This window comes from Microtus ochrogaster, unplaced genomic scaffold (assembly GCF_000317375.1).
Source record: "Microtus ochrogaster isolate Prairie Vole_2 unplaced genomic scaffold, MicOch1.0 UNK3, whole genome shotgun sequence".
NCBI lineage: Eukaryota > Metazoa > Chordata > Mammalia > Rodentia > Cricetidae > Microtus > Microtus ochrogaster.
In genome coordinates, this window is record NW_004949101.1 from 1,727,182 (window position 1) to 1,752,584 (window position 25,403).

Sequence of the window (25,403 nt, forward strand, 5' to 3'; positions counted from 1 at the left end):
TGGTGTCCTGTCTTACGTTTGTTTTGGTAATTAAATGAAAATGCTGTGTGTGAACTGCACACACATTTAGTCTTACTGTGCTCAAATGAAAGGAAGGAAGAGTTCAAATTCAATTCTACTGTGAAATTCCATTTAAAATATGCTAAGTATAGATTGTTTAGTTGTAAATTAAATTTCAGCTTGAAAGTTTTAGATGGTCCCTAAACTTTTAGAAGTCCTTAAAACCAGAAAACAAGTATGAAATTTGTAAAATTGTAAATAATTAAAGATGTGTTATTAACATGCTAATAAATGCTTCTGTTGAAGTGGTGACCGTATCCTTTTCAAATCTTTGCCCAGACTTGCTTTTGACATCTAATTGTAGCAACTGTTTTCTGTAAAAGTTGGCTTAACAAAAAAGGCATTTAAGCTAAGACTTTCAGCTGAAATAAAGAACACAAGTAACCAGAGCTTTAAAGTTTAGCTTTATTTTTATTTTTTTTTACTAAAGTCCACAAATTTCTATAAGACAAGTACTTTAATGAAATGCTTCCAAAAGAATTCTGAACAACATATGCTCTAGTCCGCTGAATGTGCAGTTCAAATGTCCATACCTAATTATTCATGTCTGTCAAAATCAGCACAGAGCTGGTTTGAATTTTAACCATAATGAAAACCCAGGACTCCTAATTTCATCAAATGTGTTTACAAGCTATAATAAATTCAGACACACTGTATTATGCAACACACATCTCTGGAAAGCAACATAAAACAGTGAGATCAGATCAGTAAAAATATACACACAGTTAAAAGAAATACACAAAGTACTGTAGTTTTATTAAAAACTACTACTTGAGAAAGAAATCTTTCCACAAATAGCATAGAAGTATATAATAGTGAAATGATTTGGGAAAGCTTTACAAAAGCCTAATTCCAACTGTATCTTCCTGAGGGTGGTGGCAAAGGGTATTTCCTTCCATCTCTGGGATATCCCTGAAAGTAAACAAAAGAAAGTTTATCTTCTGGATTAATATGCCTGATCACCTTACATCTCTGTGGAAAAGCACATCCTGAAGAAGCAGATTGTTTAAGGTACAATCACACGGGAATGGGAAGTCTTTCTAAGTATGTGCTCTAAGCCTACAGCTCTAACATAGCTTGTTACAAAGCTGGAGACACACAAAGGCTGAATGAGTACCCAACAGGCATTAATAACCACATCTAAGAAATTCCCTACAATACAAAAGAACAATGAAATGTTTCTTGTAAATATGTACAGTGAGGTTTTTTAATTTTTCTTAGTTCTTTAAAATTTTCAAACAACGTATTTTAATCATATTCATCCCCTTCCCCTACTCCTCTCAAACCACTCAACGTTGTGTCTTTATTTTTTTTTTAACCCATCAAGTATAGTTTGTGCTGCCCATATACTCTGGCTATGTGGCCTTCACTGAAGACTGGTCAACCCACCAGGATCCACACCCTTAAAGCAAACAAAGAGCAGCAACAACAAAAACCACCATTACTTTCCCTCTCTCCCAGTGGCTATCAGCTGCCAGTAGGTCCTTAACTAAGGACTTTGTGTCCAGCCTCCCCTCTCCATGCTGGGATTGTGTCTGGCCTGAGCCTGCACAGGTATTATGCATGCTGTAGAGACAGTGCTTTACAAATTTCCTACCATTCTGAGCACTTGGCAGAAAAGTCGCTTATTTAAGCAAAGGAAGGGATTTACTGAGGCCTAAAGACCAATTATTTAGGAATATATTTTTTGTCCAATGAAAAACATTAAGTAATAAAGTTATTACATAATTACACTTGCAAAAACGTTTCTGTACATAAATAATTTCTTAATAATTTGTATGGTTGGGAATATATCTCAGTGGTAAGAGCATTTGTGAAGTGAGTGTGGTACTGGGTTTGATTCCAAAAGAAATAAAAAATTTCTATTTAGGAGCACAGGGTTCCATTTGTCACTTAAGCAGTTTACACTACATAGTATGAGAGATCTTTGTTTAGACATATCGATGTCACTAAAAAAATGAAGGCATGGGCATGACTCTCTGTAATAACATTGTAAATTTATTAGTTGTGATTTAAAAAAAAACTAAGTAGAAATAAGACTAAAAAAAATAAGTATATTTTCTAAAAAAGTCTTCCAACTTGTTTATTTATCTTCCCAGTGAAGAATTCCACCTCTTCTAACAGCAGAGTTCCTTGAAAAGAAAAATCTCCTTGGCCTTTTGCAGAGGCAAGAAGATGGACTGGGGTTCAGTGTCCCCAGCTCTGCTCCAAACTATGAGGTTACAGGCTTTCAGTTCCTGACCTGCAAAATGAAGTGATTGGACATGACATTCTCCAAGGTTTCTTCAGTTCTAAATGTCTTCATTTAAAAAATGCTGTTATTTTAATTGACCAGTGCCATCTAAACCCCAGTAGCACAGAGCAGCAATTTCCTGATGTGATTTTCCAAAGATGTTGGGTGGACAAATTAAAAGTAAAATTCTATGAAATGATTTTAATGAACTGTAACAAAATTTTCTCGAAAGGAATTAAGTATAAGCAATTAAGGTGACTACTTTCTAGTAAGGTTGAAACAGACAAGTTTTCCTTATATGTTAGAGATCTTAAATTAAAGAGGGGCACAATTAGAAAATCAATACACAAAGCACTACAAAAGGCCCAGAGGCAACACCAGGCATACAATTTAAAACTTAAAACCCCTTCACATCACTGCAGGTGCCCAATTCCAGGAACACTATGCTCTCTGCGTTGCATCATCCCAATCCTGTTCTCTACCATGGGCTAAAGTGTGTATAAATTCTGTCCAGGGCATCAAATTGCTAGGAGAAAATATGTTAAGTAGATCCTAGCTTTAATTGTTGCTAAGACTGGGTGGAATTTTAAAAACAAAACAAAAAAAAACTAGTATCATCTCAATTTCTCTATAAATTGTAGTGTTCATTAGAATCACATGGCACTTTGCATTTAGTATAAAAGTGTGTAAAAAATCATCAAAGAAAGATTTGCTTCCACAAGAAGGACTCAATGATGAATCAGATAAGGATTCTAAGATGAATAAAGACAACTGGTAAACAGGTAGGATGTTTTTTATTTATTTATTTTTTCAGCTTCCAGTCAGTCTTCGTTTGTTAATGAAGGATCTAGTTTATATTAGAGAATGGTATTCTCCAAGGTAAAAAGAAGTGTTTTGGTGACTGTGACTCATACTAATCACTACTGACTACTATGATAAAGAGGACTTGTAGGCTGGGATTCTTGAGCATTGCCCATGTATAAACTACTTAGGTGAGGAGCTTCCCTTAGATGCATTTTTAACAGTGAAAAAAGTTGAACTACTCTATTAATACTTTCTCCAGAAATACTGGTAAGAAAGTATTAAGTCCTAAGAAGCTTAGCAGTGATCAATATGCTGCTTTTCCTCTACAGACCACATGTATTAATTACCTGTCTCCCTCCTCGATCATCACGTCTGGGTGGATATCCTCCAGGCCCAGCCAGCATCTGGTACTGGTTTGGCTGAAAAGCTGCATTTTGGGTTTGGAGCATCCGGTTCCACGGCAGCAGAGGTTCAGCTCCGACACTTCTGTAGAAAGACATAATTATATCAGAAGTAAAGCCTGCTTTACAGCATAAGCCTAAAAAGGCAGGTTGTCTCCTCCAAATTTTAGGACAACCCAATTTGCCTAGATTTGTTATATAGAATATGCAATATGGTGGCCTTTATGTCTCTTGTAACCAGAGCAGTGTACTGCATTTCATAAAGCACCACAACTTATTAAAAGGGATGTTTAGAGATGAGATGGCTCAGATGGTCCAAGTGCATGTCTTACAAGTCTGATGACCCAAGTTCAATACCCAGGACCCAAGCTGGAACTTTCATGTATGCACTGAGAAACACACACCCTGCCACATTAGTGTGCACACACAAAAAAATAATAATTTTTTAAAATGAGGATGTTTAAAGTTAGGTGATTAATTTATACAAAATATTTTTGTATATATAAAGTTGTAAATATAAAGTTTCTTTTTATCATTTGAAGCTCTAGATCCCAGCAAGCTGGCAGGCTACATTTATGAAGCTGTCGTAAAGAGTAAACATGTACAAGTAAGAGAAAGAGGCTTTATTTTCAAAATGTCCAGACTCGTTCTTAGATTCTATTCTTTCTAGTTAATTGCAGGTTGCAAGTGAATTCTTACTGCTGAGTATTTTGAATCCAGGGTAGGGAATTTGGCTGTTTTTTCCCATCCATTATTCTGCTCAATATGTCAGAAGGTCTGATCGTGAAGAAACCTTTTCAAGTTCTATTGATGCAGTTTTCAATTGACCATGGTGACCTAGCAACATGAGCACTAATTGGCATGGGCCGACTGGCATTTGGTGTACAGTTTACATGGGAACGCAGATTCAACAGCTATTATAAACCAGTTTGCTGTCCCAGATTACTAGTTGAAAGACATGTTTTAATTGTCTTCAAGTACCTATTTTAACTTTAGATATACAACAACAGGTAGAAGGCATTAAATCATAACTTAATTAAAACCTGTCACATCAACAATGTAGCAAAGATATTTCTAAAGGCAATAATCACCATTTAAAATGGAACTTTCTCAGTATTCACTTTCAACTTTTATTTTATAATCAGGAGAAAAATAAAAAGAAGGAAAACGTTCCTGTGTACTTTAACATTAGAAACCTTGGGGCCACAGATGATGATAGAAGAATTTAGTAAAATTTTGCTTTCACTAAGGCTCTGACTGGCCAGCATCACTATAACAATATCAGCATGGAGAGAAAATCTTAGGCATAAAAGCCTGAAGTTGGGATCATTTGGTGATGGACTCATTCTTAGAGCTAGTTATTCATCTGAATCCATCCTCTCTTTACTCACCACTTACAACAAGCCTTCTTAAAAACAAAACAACAAAAATGAAAAGTAATTATTCTTGTGTAACAGTTCAAAGACAACAGCTCCTGGCGACCTAGAAAGGCCAAAGCAGTTACTCTTTAGCGATAGTGGGCGAAACCAGAGCTCTAATACAACATGCTGCATGTGGTTCAGAGTGAGAGTGAGGAACGGGTTATTACCAGTACAAACAAATTCTGATTCACAAGAACAGTTCTCAGAACACACAAGAATAGTCTTTTCTGGCCTCTGCAGATATATGAGTAATATGGTAATGGGTTCTGATCAAGGATCATCAATGCTGGGATGTATGTGCAAAGTTCACAAGTCAAGATTAACTTTACGTTTTAGTTTTATAAAATAGGTTGGAAGATAAAGCCACAGTATAAAACATACAATTTTTACTTTTGTTCAACATAATCACTAATATTTTTGTTCAAAGATAATTTTTATGATAAAAATCAACAGTAATAAAATTTAAAGAGAAAGAACAATTAAACAGTGTAGGTATGTAGTATCACTCTGTCTATGGCAGAAACACCTGTATTTACTACAAAACAATCGTTTTTATGTTAAATATATTAATTTACAAATATAAGCAAACTGAAAGTTATCTGACAAAATGTTTCTGAAATGTGAGAGGGAAATGCTAAAGTCGGTCCACTGTCACTTTTAGTAGTTAGGACAGGTATGGTGGTGCACACTTTTATTCCCAACACTCTGGGGGCAGAGGCAGGCAGATTCTATGAATCTGAGGCCAACCAGGTCTGCTTAGGAAGCTCCAGGACAGCCAAAGCTACATAGTAGAACCCTGTCCCATAAAAGCAAAATAAAAAAAAAAAACAAACAAATAAATAACAGCTAGTAGCTATAGCCAGGCAATGGTAGTGCACACCTTTAATTCCAGAACTGGGAGGCAGGTGTATCTCTGTGAGTTTGAGGTCAGCCTGGAACAGGGTGAGTTCCAGGACGGCCAGGGCTACACAACACAATGAAACCTTGTCTCAAAAAACAAAAACAAAAAAATAAAATCTAGTTAGTTGTTATAAACTGAGGTAACTTATAAGCCAAGGTACTTCTTAGTAAGGACCACCATGGCAACAATCCTCTTATGTTTCCAAATCACTGGTCTGGAGACCTGTTGTTAAATGAAGCCTGCCAATTTGGGTAGTTTAAGTTTGTACTATGTTTAATCACAGTTTTTAAAAGTTTTTTCATCATTAAACTGAACACCCACAAGTAAAAAACAAAAACAAACAAACAAAAACCCAAAAACAAATAAAAAAAAAACTAAAGTAAACACCTTCGATAGTTGAAAAGATACTAAAATGCAGGCTAACTCTGCTTAGTATTGGCACCATAACACAAAATATTTTGTTTGGGGGAGGGGAAGAATGGCTTGTTTGTTTTTGAGTCTAAGCAGCCCTGGTAGGCCCTGAACTCAAATTCTTCTGCCTCACCCATCTCAATTCTGAGATTACAGATGTAAGCCACCACATAAGTTTCTTACTGATTTCTTTTTAAAGATATGAAGTTTATTTATTTACTTATTTTGCATGTGTGCATGTGTGTAAAGTCAGATGATAAGTTGAAGGATTAGTGTTCCTCTTCCACCATGGGGATATAAATCAGGTTTGTCAGGCTTGGTTGCTGAGGCCTTTACCCACTGAGCCCTCTCACTGTATTTTTAGGCCAAAGGAATATATGAATTTAAAGTACTACTATCACAAAGTGAAAAAATAATTCAAGACAACATATCAAAGTTTAGGAAACAAAATACATTCAAAAGCTTTTTATTTTCCTAATAGGATTCTCAACAACACTCAAAACTAGTGCACTGGAAATGTTCTGAACTACGAATTACAAAAGCTTGGCTCTCATAAGACTACCACCATCTACTATCCATAACTTCTTGTTAAAGAAAAATGGTTCCTCCTCTCTGTCTTGTAAGGTCTGAATAGATGGAATTGACAAGTACTATGAAAATGAATAATAGATTGTACCCAGTTATTAGCTACAGTTTAAGAAAGCAGAATTCAAACTTACTTTTTATTTATGAATAGAATGGTTTCATTCACTAGTACTCAGGAGACTGAGACACAAAGGTGCAAGTTGTAGACCAACATGGCCATACAGTGAAACCCTACCTAAAAAGTAGAGTTCCATTTCCCTAAAAACCATGAGTTAAGTATTCTATAAATGCTTACCTTTAACCTTTTCTTTCAGGGATGGCTTTAAAGTATCTAAAACAACTAAAAATACATACAAAACTCATTCCTAGCTTCCTAGGTTCACAAAGTCAGACAGGTTACTAATACTAGCTGGTAAGGGTAGAATAAGAACAAGAAAATGATGGACAGGGCAAAGAAGGGGACAAAGACGGTGGTCTTAGAAATACTTTACATGTGTACACAGAGAAAGGAAAGCTGCTGCAACTACAGAAGGAGCCTCAGAAGTGCAAGCCGATCCTTCACCTCCTTTGATGTGCTGTGGCTTTATATTATGCTCAGAGTAAACAGTCTGGTGAGTTCTGTTCTACTAAAAAGTTTCTTGGTAAAGAATAGCATGGAAGAGTGACCTTGGATAAGCTACTGAATGATGTGTTTCACTTTACGTAAAAATGAAAATTAATAGCATCTCCTTTAGAAGGTAGCTGAGAGAAACATACACTCACATTTTTAAACAGATGTTAATTCAGTGCTGAAACTTCTTCAGCAGAAGATAATCATTAGAAATTGTTATTAAAATAGCAAAAAAGTGAAAAACAATAGGAAGAAACCAAGTCTAATAATTTAGAAAAATTTATCCCTTTACTTCTCTTTTAAAATTGTGTTAATTTGGTTGTGTTGTTTATCTGTAATCTCTACTCTCAGATTTGGGAGAAGGTAGGATGATTGGAAGTTCCAGGCCAGCCTGGGCTCCCTGATGATAATCAAATAATACATGTTCTATGCTTTGAGCACATACATTAGAAACATCAACATATGCTTACCAGTTGTATTAAATTTAAAATATGATTTGCATGACACCATCAGCAAATAGCTGAATTACACAAATCTTTGTGGTAATCTTGAACTAAACAACAGAAAGAATTCTGGAGGATCTGAATAACTACTGAGTGTTTGTGTAAGAAGAGCACTATTTCTAGCCCATTTGTTAATACACTCCATTCATTACAGATGTGAACAGATCAAAATGGTTAACTCAGTAACGAAAAAACAGATAACTGGAAAAGTGAAAAAGGAAGCTTAATTGGAATGGGACTCCATTTAGTTTTACATTTACGGATGTTGGCAAAATAAAATCCAGCTTGGATTTTAAAGCATCATTAAAAATAGTATCCTACAGATGTTAAAAATTATTCATAACATGCCCAGCTGACTTCTCATGGATAGTCCAATCTGACTTAGGAACACAGAACTTATGAATGAAGGAACACATGTCAAACATCCCTTGTTATTAAACCATGTCACATTCTTTCTAGTCCATGGTACTTATTAGACCGCAGATCCCATAATCCTCTTCTGAGTCCCTTCTGCATTTAATTCAGTTCAGTCTTAAGTAGTTGAAGAAACTGTTTTCAGTGGCAACTAATAACTACTGACCTACAGTGACACTGCCCTACAATAGGCCTGTCAGCCCTGAAAAAGTTGTACCAAAGAAGCTGATTAGGACTTGAAGAGGTCTGTGGTAAGAATCAATAGCTGGTCTGTACTAATGCTGTGCTGCTGGCAGACATTATAAAAGTGGAACACCATTAGTTATGCCTCATTAAACTGCACAACCCTGCTTAAAAGAAATTTGTTTAGCCTGACAAAAACCTAATACAATTTTAAGCTCTCTATGTTGCATTTTTTAGAGTACCCCAAAGCTTCAATAAAATATAGTCCAAGAGAACCAAGAAATATAGGAAACTATATAAACACAAGCATTTTAATTCCAAGTATCAACTTCATATTTCCTAAAAACAGGTATAGGAAAAATTATTTGGGGTGGGGGGAAAGTATTATTTCAAACCAGGTAGGTTTTGTAAGCAGCCAACCACACCCCCCCCACACACACACACCATGTCAATACAGGCAGCATTTAAAACATGCTTGCTTTAGTATTACCTGTCAAATCTCTGCTGCTGGAAAAGAGGAGGAGGTCCTCGCCAGGAATCTTGGGGCCTCATATCTGGAAAATAAATAGAAGGAGTTCATAGAAGCCTTGTTAAAGTATTCTCTATCACCTGTCCACATAGTTTATAATTCAAAGTCCTGAAAAGGAAATGAGATAACATGTAAACCAAATAAGCAAGCTAGAATCAGAATTAACCATGAATGTAAAAATAACCAACAGAATCAACAAAGACTTCTGCTGATTATGTCTATGTTGCTAACAAGTTGGTTTTGATAACCTTGACCATACTCACACTTTTCTCTCATTTGATATACTGTGTGGCTATGTACTACATACACACACTTTTTATATGTCTATTTTAAATGCTATACACAAAAGAGAAGATCTTGGCCTTGTTTATGACTGCACACTGAACTGGTAATAGTAATTCAACTACACTTTGATACTTTCCTGAGTGTGCCAGCTATGACACTGTCCAGTGGAAAGCACACAAACCACCAAGAGAAGCTAATGAAAGAACCACCCACTTTTACATAGTTTCCTGGTCATCAACCTCCTACCCGATTAGTGCAAATCTGAACTGGCAACTTTATCTACTTAGAAGAAACACAATGGCTGCTTCCATAAACTGAATATTACATGAAAGGAAAGACCCATCAACTCCTGTCCAGGAGTGACAGGGAGTGACATTCACATTCAAAGCACTCAGAGGGACAGAATCAACTAACTACTGCTCCTGGCAGCAGCCTTGCTGTCACCATCTGCCTTTAGCAGGGTCTGCTGTACCCTAATTAAAACAGCTGGATCCAGAAACTGTGTAATGAGTTCACTGTGTGAGAACAGTACCTATCTCCAGACTCCTAAGACCACGGACAGCACAGCTTACTATATGTATTCAGGCCCATATTTTAATGGAAACACAAACCAAAACTATGCTTTTCAAAATTAATTTCTTAAAGGAAAGAAGAAATAAAAGTTTATCCCTAGTTAAGAACCAAAAAATGTACAATTTTGTTTTACAAAAAAAGAATTATACTTTTAAAAATTTCACAGAGCACAAATGGGCAAAGTAAAGTACGTTGTAACTGATGACTGTAACATGACACAGCTGGCCTCCTCTGCTCTGGGCTTTCTTCCATCTCCACAGTCTGAGGCAATTCTCTAGATGTGGACATACTACCCAAATATCCATACTAACAAGCATGGTTTCCAGTAGTCAAAGAGGCACTCCTTTTTTATGGAAAGGATGCTCTTCACCAGCAAATCAAGCAGTCTCTCTAGCTGAATTATATCCGTTTTTACTGCTTAATAATAAAATTACTAGCAGTCAAGCCGAGTTATAACAGAGAGGTTTCATATCAGATATGAAATGTAATTCAAGGCCTCCGTAGAAATTTTGGAAGCTTATTACCATAAAGTCTACAGAAATGGAGAAGAAAAAAAAGAAATGGAGAAGAAAGGTGCCTGTTGGGCCCCGAGTGAATCACTACTACAGACTATAAATTGCCAGAAAAATCTGTATTTTATCTCTCTCTCTCTCTTTTTTTTTTTTTTTTGAGGCAGGGTCTAGCCTAGTCTTAAACTCTATATAGTCAAGGATGACCTTGAACTTCTGGCCTTGCTGATTCTAGTTTTTGAGTACTGGGGATTAGAGTAAGTACCACCATCAGGCCTGGTACACATGGTGCTGGGACACTAAACCCATGGCTGTGTGCTAGACAAGCACTCTACCAACTGAGCTAAACCTCAGCCCCAAAGAAAATCTTGAACAGGTAAAGTTTAGAAATTCTTACAAGAACAGCAATTGTGTCATTTGTATGGAATCCTTAGATGGAAAACGTGAGATTTACTAAACATAGTTAATTTTCAATGAGTTGCAATTTATGAGAAAGCAGTCTACTGAAAGTAAAAAAAAATCAGCATTTGCACTTTTTCTGATTATTTATAAACTTGAAGACAAATTCAATGGTATACAAAAATTAGTAAGAATCAGTTAAAATGTTTTAAAAAATGTCGTATTTTAATGTCTTTACACGTACAAAATTAGGTAACAGTCTGATAAGCAAACAAAACAAAGCCAACAGAACGAATCTGCTCAGACCCTCTTTAGCACCACTTTGCAGGCTTCTTCACTTCACCTCGGAAACATGCCTTTGTTTAATGTTAAGACTTAACCCTGTAAGAAGTCTGGTTCCATGTTCCCTAATAAACACAGAATACATACTCTCTATGGTACTTAGGAAAAACTTTCACATGAAACTTGACTTTACAGACCAAATGAAGACAATGAAAAAGATTATATATATACACACATACATACATTAAAATAAACTTTCTAGACCACTTTATTCTGAAAATAAAGGGGGAAATTTATTTTCTCCTAGAACATGTACAATTGGAGGGTAATGCCATTACCACCATGAATACACACATTCAATTCAAACCTGCAGTACATTAAATTAAGAAAACATTTTCAGTAACTGGAACTAACAACATAAGCATCAAGGGTTAAGCACTCCTTAACAATCTACATTTAAGTTTTAGAAAATGGTGATAAACACTCATTCCCATGTCACAATTTTTGGTACATCAAGTGTTTCCATATTTAATCCTCACTTTCAGAACAACCCCTTTCCACATAATCTCAGTATTAGCAAATACATGATGTTTTCCTAAAACTTGAGCAAATATAAAATTTAAAAATTTTTGTCATAATTATTAAGTATCCTTTGTTTTTAATCCAAAAAGAAAAATGACAAGAGACATTATCAAAGCTATCTTTAAACATTTTTTTCATGTAGCTCTGAGTAATACACATAGCCCTTAAGTATTCATAAAGCAGAAATATTTCCTAGCTGATAAGTAATGAAATAGACAGTAAAACAAACTTATTATCATTCATTTGTATGGCTCTAACAGAAGATCTTTTTGAGTGGGAGAAAAACCTGTGAGACAATGAACTGCACTTCAGAAGGTACAAGGCAAAGAGGAATAAAAAGACAGTTAATTTTTCCTGTGGTCTTTAAAAACCTATCCCTTTTCTAGAGCTCTAAGAGGAATAAAAAGACAGTTAATTTTTCCTGTGGTCTTTAAAAACCTATCCCTTTTCTAGAGCTCTAAGGCCACATCAACCAAGTTTTGCCATTAGCTTTTCAAGTGACAATTTATTTAATCATTGTGCCAATCACAGAAAAGATTCCATGTTTACTGACTGCAGTAATCACAAATCACTTTTCAAATGCAGCTAATTGACAAGTTTACTGTCCAAAATGAAGAGAAATCACACATCAGGTTCTTTGGAATGCAGAAACTCAATGTTTAATTCATACTGAGTGCTCAGGACTACACTTGACTCCAACAAATTATCAATAAATGAACAATTACAGCTCAAAACTATCACATTAAAGGCAAAATAAAGACCAAAAGTAAGAAACACCAATGGTTGACGGTTGGTAGAAGTAGCAGTTTGACCAAATAGTTCATCTTCAATGGATTTTAAACCATATTACAGAAAATAATTATGGCACTAAAAACATTTTTTTAAGATTCAGTGGTTTAGTCCAGAGAAATTAGGTAAAAAGTAGACCCTAAGGGGACACAGAAGGGCCCCAGGAAAGGGGAATAGTTAAGATCTCCTGGGTAAACTGCAAAGGGAGTAGAAGGAAGGGGATGGGGAATGGAAATATGAGGGCTCAAGATGGCCAAATTGGGGGAAGAATGGAAAGGGGGAGCAATGAAAGAGATATCTTGATAGAGGGAGCCATTATGGGGTTAGGGAGAAACCAGGTGCTAGGGAAATTCCCAGGAATCCACAAGGATGACCCCAGCTAAGACTTCTAGCAATAGTGGAGATGGTGCCTGAACTGAGAACCTATATTCAGTAACTGATGGAAGCAGATACAGTGATCCACAGCCAAGCACTGGGCTGAGCACCTGGAGCTTAGCTGAAGAGGGAGAAGAGGGATTACATGAGCAAGGGGGTATCAAGATCATGACTGAGAAAACCACAGAGACAGCTGACCTGAGCTAGTGGGAGCTCACTGTCTCTGAACTAACAGCTGGGGATCCTCTATGGGACCGAATTAAGCCCTCTGAGTGTGTGACAGCTATATAGCTTATCTGTTGGAGTGAGAGAGCTGGCAGTGGGATCAGGACCTATCCTGGGTGCATGAACTGATTTTTTGAAGCTTTTTTCCTATGGTGGGATACCTTGCTCAGCCTTGATACTGGGGTGGGGGGTCCTGGTCCTGCCTCAACTTGATATACCAGACTTTGTTGACTCCCCAAGGGAGGCCTTAACTCTCTGAGGAGTGGATGGGAAGCGAGAGAAGCAGGAGGGGGAACTGGGCTAGTTAAATTTAAAAATTTTTAAATTAGAAACAAAAAAAGATTGAGTGTTTTAAGTTTTTTTCTTTTTCGAGATAGGGTTTCTTTTTGTCTAACAGCCCTAGCTGTCCTGAAACTAACTGTAGACCAGGATGGCTTGGAACTCACAGAGATCTGCCTGCCTCTACCTCCCAAGTTCTGGGATTAAAGACATATGCCACCACTACCCAGCTGTTTTAGTCTTCAATTTTACTAAAATAAAAAAGTTTCTGACAAAGCTTCAAGCTTCAAATTTCTAGTGAGTGATTTTCTTCATAGTGAGTGATTTTCTTCTACAGCTTAAAGACTCCTGTTAAGTCAAGCACTAAAGTCAAATACCACTGAGCTAGTAGCATTTCCCAAATAGGGATGCTGTCTTAGGGATTGCTGTGAAGAGACACCATGACCATGGTAACTCTATAAGGAAAAACATTAGATTGGGGCTGGCTTACATTTTCAGAGGTTTAGTGCATCATCATCATGGTGCTACATGGTGGCAAGCAGGCAGACATGGTGCTGAAATTTCTGTAACTGATTAGGCAGAGTGATCCGAGACACTGGGCATGGCTTGAACATATATGAGACCTCAAAGACTGCCTCCACAGTTACACACTTCCTCCAAAAGGGCCATAGCTACACCAACAAGACCATACCTCCTAATAGTGTCAATCCTTTTGAGGACCATTTTCTGTCAAACCACCACAGATGTGTTGGATTGTTTTTTTGTTTTTGAACAGGGTTTCTCTGTAGCCTTTTTTTTTTTTTTTGGTTTTTCGAGACAGGGTTCCTCTGTAGCTTTGGTGCCTGTCCCGGAACTAGCTCTTGTAGACCAGGCTGGTCTCGAACTCCCAGAGATCCACCTGCCTCTGCCTCCCGAGTGCCGGGATTAAAGGCGTGCGCCACCACCGCCCGGCTCTCTGTAGCTTTGAAGACTATCCTGGAACTAGCTCTTGTAGACCAGGTTGTACTCAAACTCACAGAGATCCACCTGTCTCTGCCTCCCTAGTGCTGGGATTAAAGGTGTGCACTACTACTGTCTGACAGATTATATTGTTCTTTGAGACAGGGTTTCCCTCTGTGACCCAGTCTGACCTCAAATTTGTGGAATCCTCCCCCTATCTTAGCCTCCCAAATGCTGCTGGGATTAGAAATGTGTGTTATCATGCCTAGTGCAACTGATTTTTGGTAGTCACAATCAGGCCTTTATTGTGTGTGTGTGTGTGTGTGTGTGTGTGTGTGTGTGTGTATGTTAAAGATTTATTTATTTTTATTTATCTGTTATGGATGTTTACTTGCACATGTCTGTCTACAATGTGCATGCAGTGCCCTCGAAGGTCAGAAGAGAAATGTCAGATTCCCCTAATCCTCTGGAACTAGGGTTACTGATGACTGTGAGGCACCACATAGGTGCTGTGACTTGAACCTGGGTCCTCTGGAAGAAAAGCCACTGTTCTTAATCACTGAGCCACCTTTAAAAAAAAAAAAAGACACATCCAATGTGTTATAATAGTGATATAATTATGAATATATAATAAATTGAGGAAAAAGAAGAGTTAAAGGTGAGTATCTAACAGACACTATCCAAAGAGATCACAGTAGTAATAGGCTGTTACTGAAATTTAGAAACATAATGCTTTGGGTTAGTTATGGCTTAAGTGTCCCTCTAGGATGACATGTTGAAATATGATTCTCACTGTGAGGTATTAAGGGGGTGGAGTCCTAGGCTACTTAAGGGAGGATCACTTTAGCCCAAAACCTAAGGGAAACCTGTACAAAATACTAAGATCTTGTCTGAAAAACAAAAAGGAACGGGACATAAAGGGACAATGACAGGGAGAAAAAAAGAGTGATTACGATTAGGTTACGATCATCAGCCCCCCCCCATGACTAAATCACAGTTAATTTACTAAGCCTAGAAAATATCCCTATCTCTTGCTACATGCTGCCCAATACTGCTTTAGGGTTCTGCCATCAAAAGGTTCAGCAACAAATGAAGTTCTTTAACCCTACTCTTTCAGAATGAAGAGCCCAGATAAAATTTCTTTATTGGACCAGGCGGTAGTAACACATGACTTTAATCCCAGCACTTAGGAGGCAGAAGCAGGTAGATCTCTGTGAGTTTGAGGCCAGTCCAGTCTACAGAGTGAGTTCCAGGACAATCAGAGCTACACAAAGAAACCTGGCCTTTAAAAAAAAAAAAATCTTTTTTTAAGTTATCCTACCTTAGGCATTTCATGAATAAGGGATAGAAGGAGCTGTTAAATGGTGAACACATGCTTCTCCCTTTGCAGTGCAAGCTTGTTTCATCCCATGAAATATAGAAGTATATACATGCAGTATGTAAGAATTCCTGATAACTATCATCTTAAGAAACAATAGCTGAACTAAGATTAATTACATTGACTCTAGCATTTCGGCCTCTCAATTCCTTTTTCGGGGGGGGGTGGTGTTGGTTTTTCAAGACAGGGTTTCTCTGTGTCCTGGAACTCACTGAGATCCACCTGCCTCTGCCTCCCAAATGCTGGGATTAAAGGCTTGTGCCACCACCACCCAGCATCAATTCTTTTTCTTATGTGGTCAATTATGGACAGAAATAAATGGTTAAGAGCCATAAGAAAAAAGAGAACTGAAAAGGAAAGTGTCAGTAAAGAACTGGCTTTGAAAATGATCTGGACATGCTCTTACTATTTCCCACCAAAATCTCAGGCTGTAGAGTTCTTTCAAACTGATTAGACTGCTCCATTGCACACAGCAGGCATTAAGAACAAAGACAAGGAAGGAAACACTCAGAAATGTCATCTGCTAGATATTAGAAGCAAAGTAGGTATTCAGCTATTGCACTACATAGATTCCCAGTGAACTTACTAAAACTCTGCACCCTTCTGCACTAGCCCCCCCTCCCACAAAAAAAAAAAAAGAATAAGACACTGGCGAGGTGGCAGCAGTCAAGAGTACTCATTCCCAACACTCACAACTACCTGTTAATTCCAGCTCCAGGGGAATCTATGCCTTCTCTACTGGCATACATGTGGCATACATACACATGTGGTATGTACATAAACACATACAAGACACATAAATAAAAGTAAATCTTGAAAAAAGAAAACTGCTGCAATACAAAGTTTCCCTGACAGTGAGCTATGATGTTGTATTCGATTTCAGTAAGTTATACAACACAGCAAAGCAGAGCATCAGATAGCATATCTGATAACAAGTGGGCCCTGAGAGAATGAGACCTTCAGAACTCATTTCTTCTTAGGGACTATGTTCAGAAAATCTGTGCTTCAAGTTAGAAATGGTTTGTAAATCAACTGGCATTAAGACTATGATAAGCACAGACACATCCTAACAATCTCCAACTTTACCTGGCACTTTAATAACTACCTAGCATTCCCACCTAAAGCACTGTCTGATTGTATGTCATAAAGTACTGGGATAGAATTTGGATCAAGAAAGGATGGCTTAAATCTGTTGTGACAGATTGATCCTGTTGTCCCAGCACTCAGAAGACTAAGCAAAAGAATTTCTGAAGTCTAAGCCAGGTGGTTAATAAAGAAATTGACTTGGCCTGATAGGGTAGAACAGAGGTAGGCAGGACTGAATGCTGGGAGAAAGAAGGGCGGAGCCAGAGAGAAGCCATGAAGTCCTACCAGAGCCGGAGGGAACTTTACCTGGTAAGCCACAGCCATATGGCAATATATAGATTATTAGAAATGGGTTAAATTTAGATGTAAGAGTTAGCCAATAAGAAGCCAGAGCTAATGGGCCAAGCAGTGATTTAAATAATAAAGTTTCTTTGTGGTTATTTTTGGGGCTGGGCGGCAGAAACAAACAAGTGGCTTTCTACTACAGTCTCCCTACTGCTACCCTTGCTTGGTTGGATATCAACCAGAAAACCAGGAATAGAAAAGTAAAGGCTGTATGAAGATAGTAGCCTGATCTGTATTTTCATGGTGAATGAGCACAGCCATGGGCTCAAAAATAACATTAAATGGGAATAAAATTAAAATCAATGGGAAACCTAAGTACTCAACTGTTTTCTAACATTACTATGGAAATCAAAATACTATATTCTTTTGTAGTTGACTTATAAACTGTCTCTAACACAAGTTTTGAGAAGTGAAAGAAAGGTCAAGGTTCTCTCAGATGAGAGGTATTACCAACTAAAGCAAAGCCTGGCTTCAAGTTAGGTAGAATTAACATACAATTTGGGCCAAGATAGGAATACTTTTATCCTTTAACATCTAAATGATCACAATTTCAACTCTTCAAATATTTGAATTAACAGATAGACACCCATCAACTACATATATCTCTTTCTGTGTAGTTAACTCAAAAATAGATTTATAAAGAAAGAAAAGGAAGAAATTCAGTTCACCTTAATTAGCTAGATATAAACAAGAGAAAAACTATTTGGAAGATTTCTCATTAAGTGTTCTCTTACAACTCTTCTGGAATTGCTTAATTCTACTTCTCCAGCGAAGCAACCAATCTTTTTGGTAATGAGGATGAAAAGCAGCCTTTGCTCATATTTCATTTAGAATATAAAATAATCAATCAGTAAAAACTTACTTGACATAAGTTTTGGAATCTGAGCTTGCCCTCTCAACAGTGGCCTGTGTAAGCTGCCCTGGTAAGCTGCAGGTGGTGGTGCATTGTTGTTGTAAACACCAGTCCCCGAGCCTCTTGGCATAACATGTCTGTAAAAGAGATCCTCATATAAGAAAAGATATTGAGAGCTATATACAAATATATATTAACACATTAAGCTGACAGATCAAATACTAGTTGTTGCCTCTTTTAGACCTGATTCATATAATAAAAGGTTCATAATTAATGTTGAAAACTGTAAACATAATAGTGATAGCAAATGCTCATCTGCCATATCGATGGTCATAATCCTCTAAACATCTAATTACTTATGCAAAAGGCAACAAATCGTTTTTTCTGTATATGTAAGCTTTCTCCCTCAAGGATCTATTCTGTTGCTGTCACTACTAATCTTGTTGCTGTCATTACTAATTATTATTCTATATTCTGCTATTTTAATTTATCAAATCAAACACTGCCCTGCGTCTTTCTTTACTCTTAATTATAACATGCCATCTATAGGCTATTTCCCTAAGTTACTAAAACTTTTCTCTTATTTAGTGCTAATATTATAGGTTTTGATGAGTAAGAAATATTTAGGGATACAGCTATGCTCCTTTGAAACTATTTTCTCAAGGTAAGTTCCAAGTAATAAGAACTTACATAAAATACTGTCTTTGAAACTAGGAACTCTACCTAGATGCATTTCAATGTTGCTTTCTAAAAGACTAAAAACTAAGCAAATGTTACTGAGTCTGTTAACGTTGTTTCTTTTATTCTTAAGAAGAAAAACTTTCTAAACAGTGACAGTATCCACTGACATTTACAGTGTTGAAGCTATTTCATTTCATAAGTAGGCGCAATTATTGTCTACTTTACCCTTAGATGCAGAGTAGTATAATAACTTTTATAAATACAGGAAGAAACGTCAAAGAGACTGAGTTTTACGCTTAACCTCTAAGACACTGTTTTTCTTTAGTTGTCTCATAAATATCAAAATTTATTAATGAGTTATAGTTTTATTTCCTGAACAATGAGTCATTAACATTTCCTCTAACAAGCTGCTTTTTCTGACATAGGGTCTCACTTTGTAGCCCAGATTGGCTTCCAACTTGTGATCTTGCCCATCACTGCTCTGAGATTGAGATATATATATATATATATTTTAAAATTTATATATATTTTAATTCTTTTCATGACAAGGTTTCTCTGTGTAGCTCTGCCTGTCCTGAAACTCATGTAGACCAGGTTGTTCTCGAACTTACAGAGATCCCCCTGCCTTTGCCTCCTAAATTCTGGGATTAAAGGCATGTTCCACCACCAGGCTATCATAGTTCTTTTTATCGCAGACTTAACCATCATTGTTTCAACGTTCTCTAAATGTAAATAGTTTCTTATATCACTAGGAAAAAGACAATCCAACAGCAAATAAGGGTAAAAGATAAAAAAAACTCAAATTTATAAAGGAAATACAAATGATCAAATAAACATTACTTAGCGGGCATGGAAATGCCAATTCAAACAACAATGAGAGACCACTTTTCAAGCAAAGGGAAATAAAATTTAAGAGCCTTGTGTCTCTGTCGACTAATATATTAGTTAATATTCATAAAGATACTCTGTTGTAGTGATGCATAACAAATTCAAACCTTACTGACATTAAAGGCAATATTTCATTCCTGTGTCTGCTAGAAAACTAGAAAAAACCTACAAAGTGAATAGACTCTTCATGCAATAAATAAAGCAACATATATAGAAATATAGATGTGAACATCTAAAGAAAAGAAAAGTTAATCCCCAGTACTCTGAAGGCAGGGGCAGGTGGAGCTCTGAGTTTGAGGTCAGTTTGGTCTACATAGTGAGTTCCAGATCAGACAGAAAGATCCTGCAGCCAAAAAAAAAGGGGGGGGGGGAGTATATTACCAAAATCACTAACAGATACAAAGTAGTTGTACTGATTAGTCTCTTAAATATTTGTGGTAGAAATATTAACTTGTTTATGGAATGACTCAAAAAATATAATATACCAACAGGAATCATAAAACTCACCCTAAAGTTCTAAAAGCTGCCTGGTCCAGGTGAACAGGCCGCCGGTCCCGATTAAAGCCAAGCTGGGGTTTCCACTGCCGCCCATTGCTGGATTTTTCCCAGTCACCAGGTTTCAAAACTGCTGCTGGCTTCCTGATCATTTGAAAATACACTATTTAGGCTACAGGGATGGACGCTATCACAAAGCACACATGTAGGTAAGTAGTTTACTATTGTTACCTCGCTCCTGGAAGCATTACAGCTTTAAAAACATAATCTTCAGCAAACTGTGGATCTTTAAAATTAATACTGAAAGAGAACAACAAAAACTTTAATTATCTGATTATGTCATTGGTTTTAATTATCAAGTAAACAAAGATTTTTTTAATGTCTAAACAGAGTTACTAAAATTCAATCACACACCCTTCCTTAGTAAAATCTTGGTTAACAACTAAAGATATACTGAGTAACTCTATCAAATTTTCTCTTTTTGGTGGTGGCAGGTGTATATGTATCAAGCCCCTAAATTGTTAGGTCTATGTCCGAGTCTTCCTTCTGACTCAGGAACAATCATTCTAGTTTAGTTATGCATCAGGCTTATACTCAAGAATGCTTATGACATCCTTATTCACCATGTTGTATGTTATAATGTGAATGGGTGAGTAATATTACAACTTGTTAAAGAAACCAAGATTCATCCAAAAAATGAAATCCTCAGGAGACAACTTAGTAACAAAAAAATAACGTGTAAAGTATATACACAGTAGACCAAAGATACATTTCAGTAACTGTTACTTTCTTTGTGTAATCATTATCTCCTTGTCAATCCTATCTTTTTAATATTTTCTAAATTACTCTTATAATTACAATTAATTTTTATAGTCAGTTAAAACCTTTTGCCAGGTGGTGGTGGTGGCACACACCTTTAAGCCCAGCCCTTGGGAGGTGGAGGCAGGAAGATCTCTGAGTTCAAGTCCAGTCTAGTCCATAAAGTGAGTTCCAGGACAGGCAGAACTGTTATACAGAGAAACCTTGTCTCCAAGAAAGAAAACAAAGAAAAGGAAAAAAAAAGAAAAAAGTTGACATTTTGGGGCAGCTAATAATTTTCTTTCTTGTTCAATATTACCATTTTTACAACTAGGGTCCATGTGTTATACAGAAAAATTTACTATAGCAAGATTTAACTGTATATTTTAGGTTCACAAATCACATTTAAAATAAAAATTACCATGAGCACATGGAACCACTGAACAATGCTTCAATTAGTCAGTTGGTTCTTCTTACATCTCACTTTTTACTTGCAACAATCACCTTTATCCCTAGTGTTCCTTGCTGGGCAAAGTGAAAGAAAGGGCAAAACAGGAATAGCAATGAAATGTTTCAGAGTATTGCAATGAACACAGAAATTATGTATTTGGGGTCACTGGGACTTTGAAAATACCAAGAAAGGACACCTGTTGTAGATGTTCTCAAGTACTCTCTGTCTCATAGCAGCTATCTTGTTTCATTCAGTAGATTCCAATCTTCTAGGCTGCCCATTACACACACATTCAGGGTGGCAGCCTGCACACACAGAGTGATTAGGTACCAAGTCTGTCTCCCCTTCTAAAATCAGAAATAAAGAATGTTTCACAGTTTTTGTTTCTTTGTTTTTTAGTTTTATGAGATAAGATTTCTCTGCCATAGTTGTTTTATAAACAAGAGAGTAGATATGCAATAAGATGTCATTAAAAGATGCCAAATAAAAGCTGTGTGCCCTTGCCTTTCATAAACAAAGGTATGCATGAATGGGGGAGAGGAACAAGGAAATTCTTTCAATTGGGAACCAAGGAAAACACCCAAGGGGCTGAAGTCTGAGATACAGTAAGACTAGTTATGGAATGGCAGAAAAAAATATTGCTGAAATCTTGCCTGGTGGTGGTGGTAAAGGCCTTTAATCCCAGCACTCGGGAGGCAGAGGTAGGCAGATCTCTGTGAGTTTGAGGCCAACCTGGTCTACAAGAGCTAGTTTCAGGATAGTCTTCAAAACTACAGAGAAACCCTGTCTCAAACAAAACAAAACAAAAAAACAAAAAACCCCAAAATATTGCTGAAATCTATACAACACTTGAAAAATTAAAAACTTTCTCAGACTATTCCAAAAGACTGAAAAAACAGACTGTGTCCAGATACCAAACCACACAAAGGGCATAATAACCAAAAAAGAAAAATACAGACCAATATTTCTGATGAATATGTATGTAAAAATTGCCAACAAAACCCTGTCAAACTGAACTGAATAAGACATCAAAAAGATCAAACACCAAGATTAAGTAGGATTTATCCCAGAGATGTAATGGGATTTTCACAAGTCAGTAAAATCAGTGCCTTTGGTATATGGTTTGAGTATATAATGTCCTCCCCACACTCATGATTTGAATGTTGGTCACTACTTAGTAACACCTTTTGTGAAGGTTGTAAAAACCAGGAGATGGCTCACCTGGAGGAAGTAGGTTACTGGGGAGGAAGTCCTTGTGAGTATATTATTTATGGCCACTTTCTGCCACATTCTGTTTCCTGGTTAGTTATGAAGTAAAACAACTCTCCCATGTGCTCTGCCCAAGTTTTTAAGACCAAACAACTATGACCCAAACCATTTAAAGTTGTAAGCCAAAATAATTTATCCTCTTAAGCTGTTTCACTGACCCTGTCACAGCAATGAGAAAAGTAACCAAAGCAGCATTACATTAATGTATTGGAAATAGATGTAATTAAAGTAGAAGTAATGTAATTCAAGAGGAAGGCAAAACTATATGATCATCTTAATAAAAATACCCAATAAAATCCAACATTTGTAGTGGGTATTTGTCCCATCCATGACATTGGGCTATCTGGCCCAAAAGAAGTAGAGCTTTTTGTCATAACTCCTTTAAAAGAAAGAAGGCACTTGCCTTCTTGTGTGGTGGTCGGAGATTGGACTTTTGGTTCCATTTACCCTAAGCAGAGCAGAAGAACTCAGCAGCTCTTCACCTTGCTATTTGTTTCCTAATTAATCTTTAGATATCCTTTTATTCAGGCTCTTGTAGATTTACATACTTTTCCCTATATCTGGCATCCAACTTGGTCTCAAACCCACAACCCTGAGATTAAGTGTTCTGTTTTGGTCTTTAGAGAAAAATAGAAATACCCATCTTAAAGAAATCAAATGACCCTGGACATCTAGATGTCTAAAGAAGGGAAAGCCATCCAGAAAAAAAAAAAACATCAAGCAAAGAGAAATCTGACCTATGGTACCAATAATCTCTGCAGGGTAAAATCTCACTACCTAAACATCTCTCTCTTTCTCAGTATGTAGTCCTAGCTCAATTAAAAATTAAAGCTGGCTTTGGAGTTGCAGTGTGGCTCTCTCCTCTAAACCCAAGCATGTTGTTAAAAGACGAATTCAGAGTTTCAGAAGAGTTACTTGCTGTGGGACAGAAAATCAAAAATCTAAGTACAATTCCAAATTGGCTAGCTGAGACAGTCTACCTTCTTACAACAACCTAGCCAGAACTTCAGATAAGCCTTAACTGCTACTCAGAGACTGGCTTAACCATTGTTTTAGTTTTTTTGTTGTTGTTGTTGTTGTTTTTTTTTTTTTTAACAGGCTCACATAGAGATATCCCCCCAGACAGCTGGAAGTAAATTCTAAGAAAACAAAGCCCCATCTCTAAACAGTTGGGACGGATGGTTTTGGTTTTTCTCATGGTTGATTATAAGTTATTACAGGATTGGGAGCATAATAATAATAGTTAGACTCAGGAATCTCCTTTGGTATAGAAAAAAGGGGGTATAGATAGGATAGGATAATAAGATCGATTAGTGTGTCTACTTGTAAACTATTTTAGCAACTATTAATTATAGACAATTTACAATGATATAGATTCTTGTATATTGTTGAGTAAAATTATTTTACATTTCTAAGATAATTTGTATATTGATATAAATTTAAAATTATATTTGTCAGATTATGCATGATTCTATTTTATTTACAATGTTTTGCACACAAATGTAACACTATTTTTGTCATATAGTATGTTTCTATATATGCTTAAGACACTTTATATATTGACAGAATTTAAGGATATTTTGTCATATTGCACTATATATTTCTACCTCTGATCAGGATATTTTTATGTACATTACAATTTGATATCATTGTCCTCATGCTGCACATCTGTATAAAGATTACTTTTATGTAAAGTTCTAGTCTGTAAGCTGTATAGGCTATTTGGAGGCAGAGGCAGGTGGATCTCTGTGAGTTCAAGACAGCCTGGTCTACAGTGAGTTTCAGGACAACCAAAGATACAGAGAGAACCTGTCTCAACAAGCCAAAACTTAAAAATAAAAATAAAAGAAATAGAGCTTAAAATAAAGTCACATAAAGATGAAAAATACACAGAAAATCTTGATACTGTATGTTATTATACTCTTTGAATTGTTTGAATGCTGAGGAAGGAGCAATAGCTGCTAAATTTATTTGCTTATAAATATTGCTGAATTAATCCAAGGTAAGTATTTTGAAAGCACCTTGACTTCAAAATTGAAGTCAAAAGATATGGTCCTTTGGAGAAGAGATTTTGCTTTTGTTTCTACAGCAAATGAGAGGCTGTGGATTCATTCTGAGTCAAGAAAAATCAGGTTTGATCAAGGAAGACTACCTGAGAAATCTCTGGTAGAAACAGATGGGACAGATGTCTGAGTTCTACATACAGAACTGGTTCAAGACTGCTGCCTGAGATGATCAAGACTCATAGGATATTCCAGTCAGGACTTGGTCATAATTCTAAATTTTCTTTAGGTCCCCATAAGATTATCAGTGCCCCCAACCAGAAGGAAGTAACCTGGAAAACTATGCCCACATTCCCAAAAAATAAACTATAAATGTTCTGGTTTTTTTTTTTAAAGGGGGGGGAAGGAGGAAGTGGTGTGGGACAATTATCTATATTCTGTCGATTATGTTTTAAATAAACGCTGATTGGCCAGTAGCCAGGCAGGAAGTATAGGTGGGACAACCCGACAGGAAGTAGAGGCGGGTCAATGAGAACAGGAGAATTCAGGGAAGAGGAAAGCTCCCTCTGCAGTCCTGTCCAAACACAGAAGAAGCAAGATGTGACTACGCTGCTGAAAAAGGTACTGAGCCATGTGGCTAACACTGATAATAATGGGCTAATATAGGTTATAAGCTTTCCACATTGTCATTATTCATGAGTGTTCCCTAATAAATCTTGGATATCCTTTTATTTGGGCTTTTGTAGATTCACATATTTACACCTACAAATATTCTTTTTTGTTGTTCTTTTTGATACAGGGTTTCTCTGTGTAACTGTTTTGGCTATCCTGGAACTTGCTTCGTAGACCAGTCTGAACTTGAAC

General features: G+C 36.7%; 1 protein-coding gene across 2 annotated transcripts in view; it reads right to left on the reverse strand.

Annotated features, from left to right (window-relative positions):
• Positions 1-448: 448 nt before the first annotated feature.
• The window catches only part of Xrn2 (5'-3' exoribonuclease 2), a 72,748-nt gene continuing 47,793 nt past the window's right edge, over positions 449-25,403 (reverse strand). For both annotated transcript variants that reach the window (XM_005365489.3, XM_026788478.1), the window contains 6 exons: positions 20,250-20,318; positions 20,031-20,162; positions 17,964-18,091; positions 9,017-9,080; positions 3,445-3,583; positions 449-972 (listed from right to left, as the gene is read on the reverse strand). In XM_005365489.3, the coding sequence (XP_005365546.1) occupies positions 907-972; positions 3,445-3,583; positions 9,017-9,080; positions 17,964-18,091; positions 20,031-20,162; positions 20,250-20,318 (598 nt within the window). In that variant the 3' untranslated portion in view covers positions 449-906. The remainder of the gene's footprint in view (positions 973-3,444; positions 3,584-9,016; positions 9,081-17,963; positions 18,092-20,030; positions 20,163-20,249; positions 20,319-25,403) is intronic.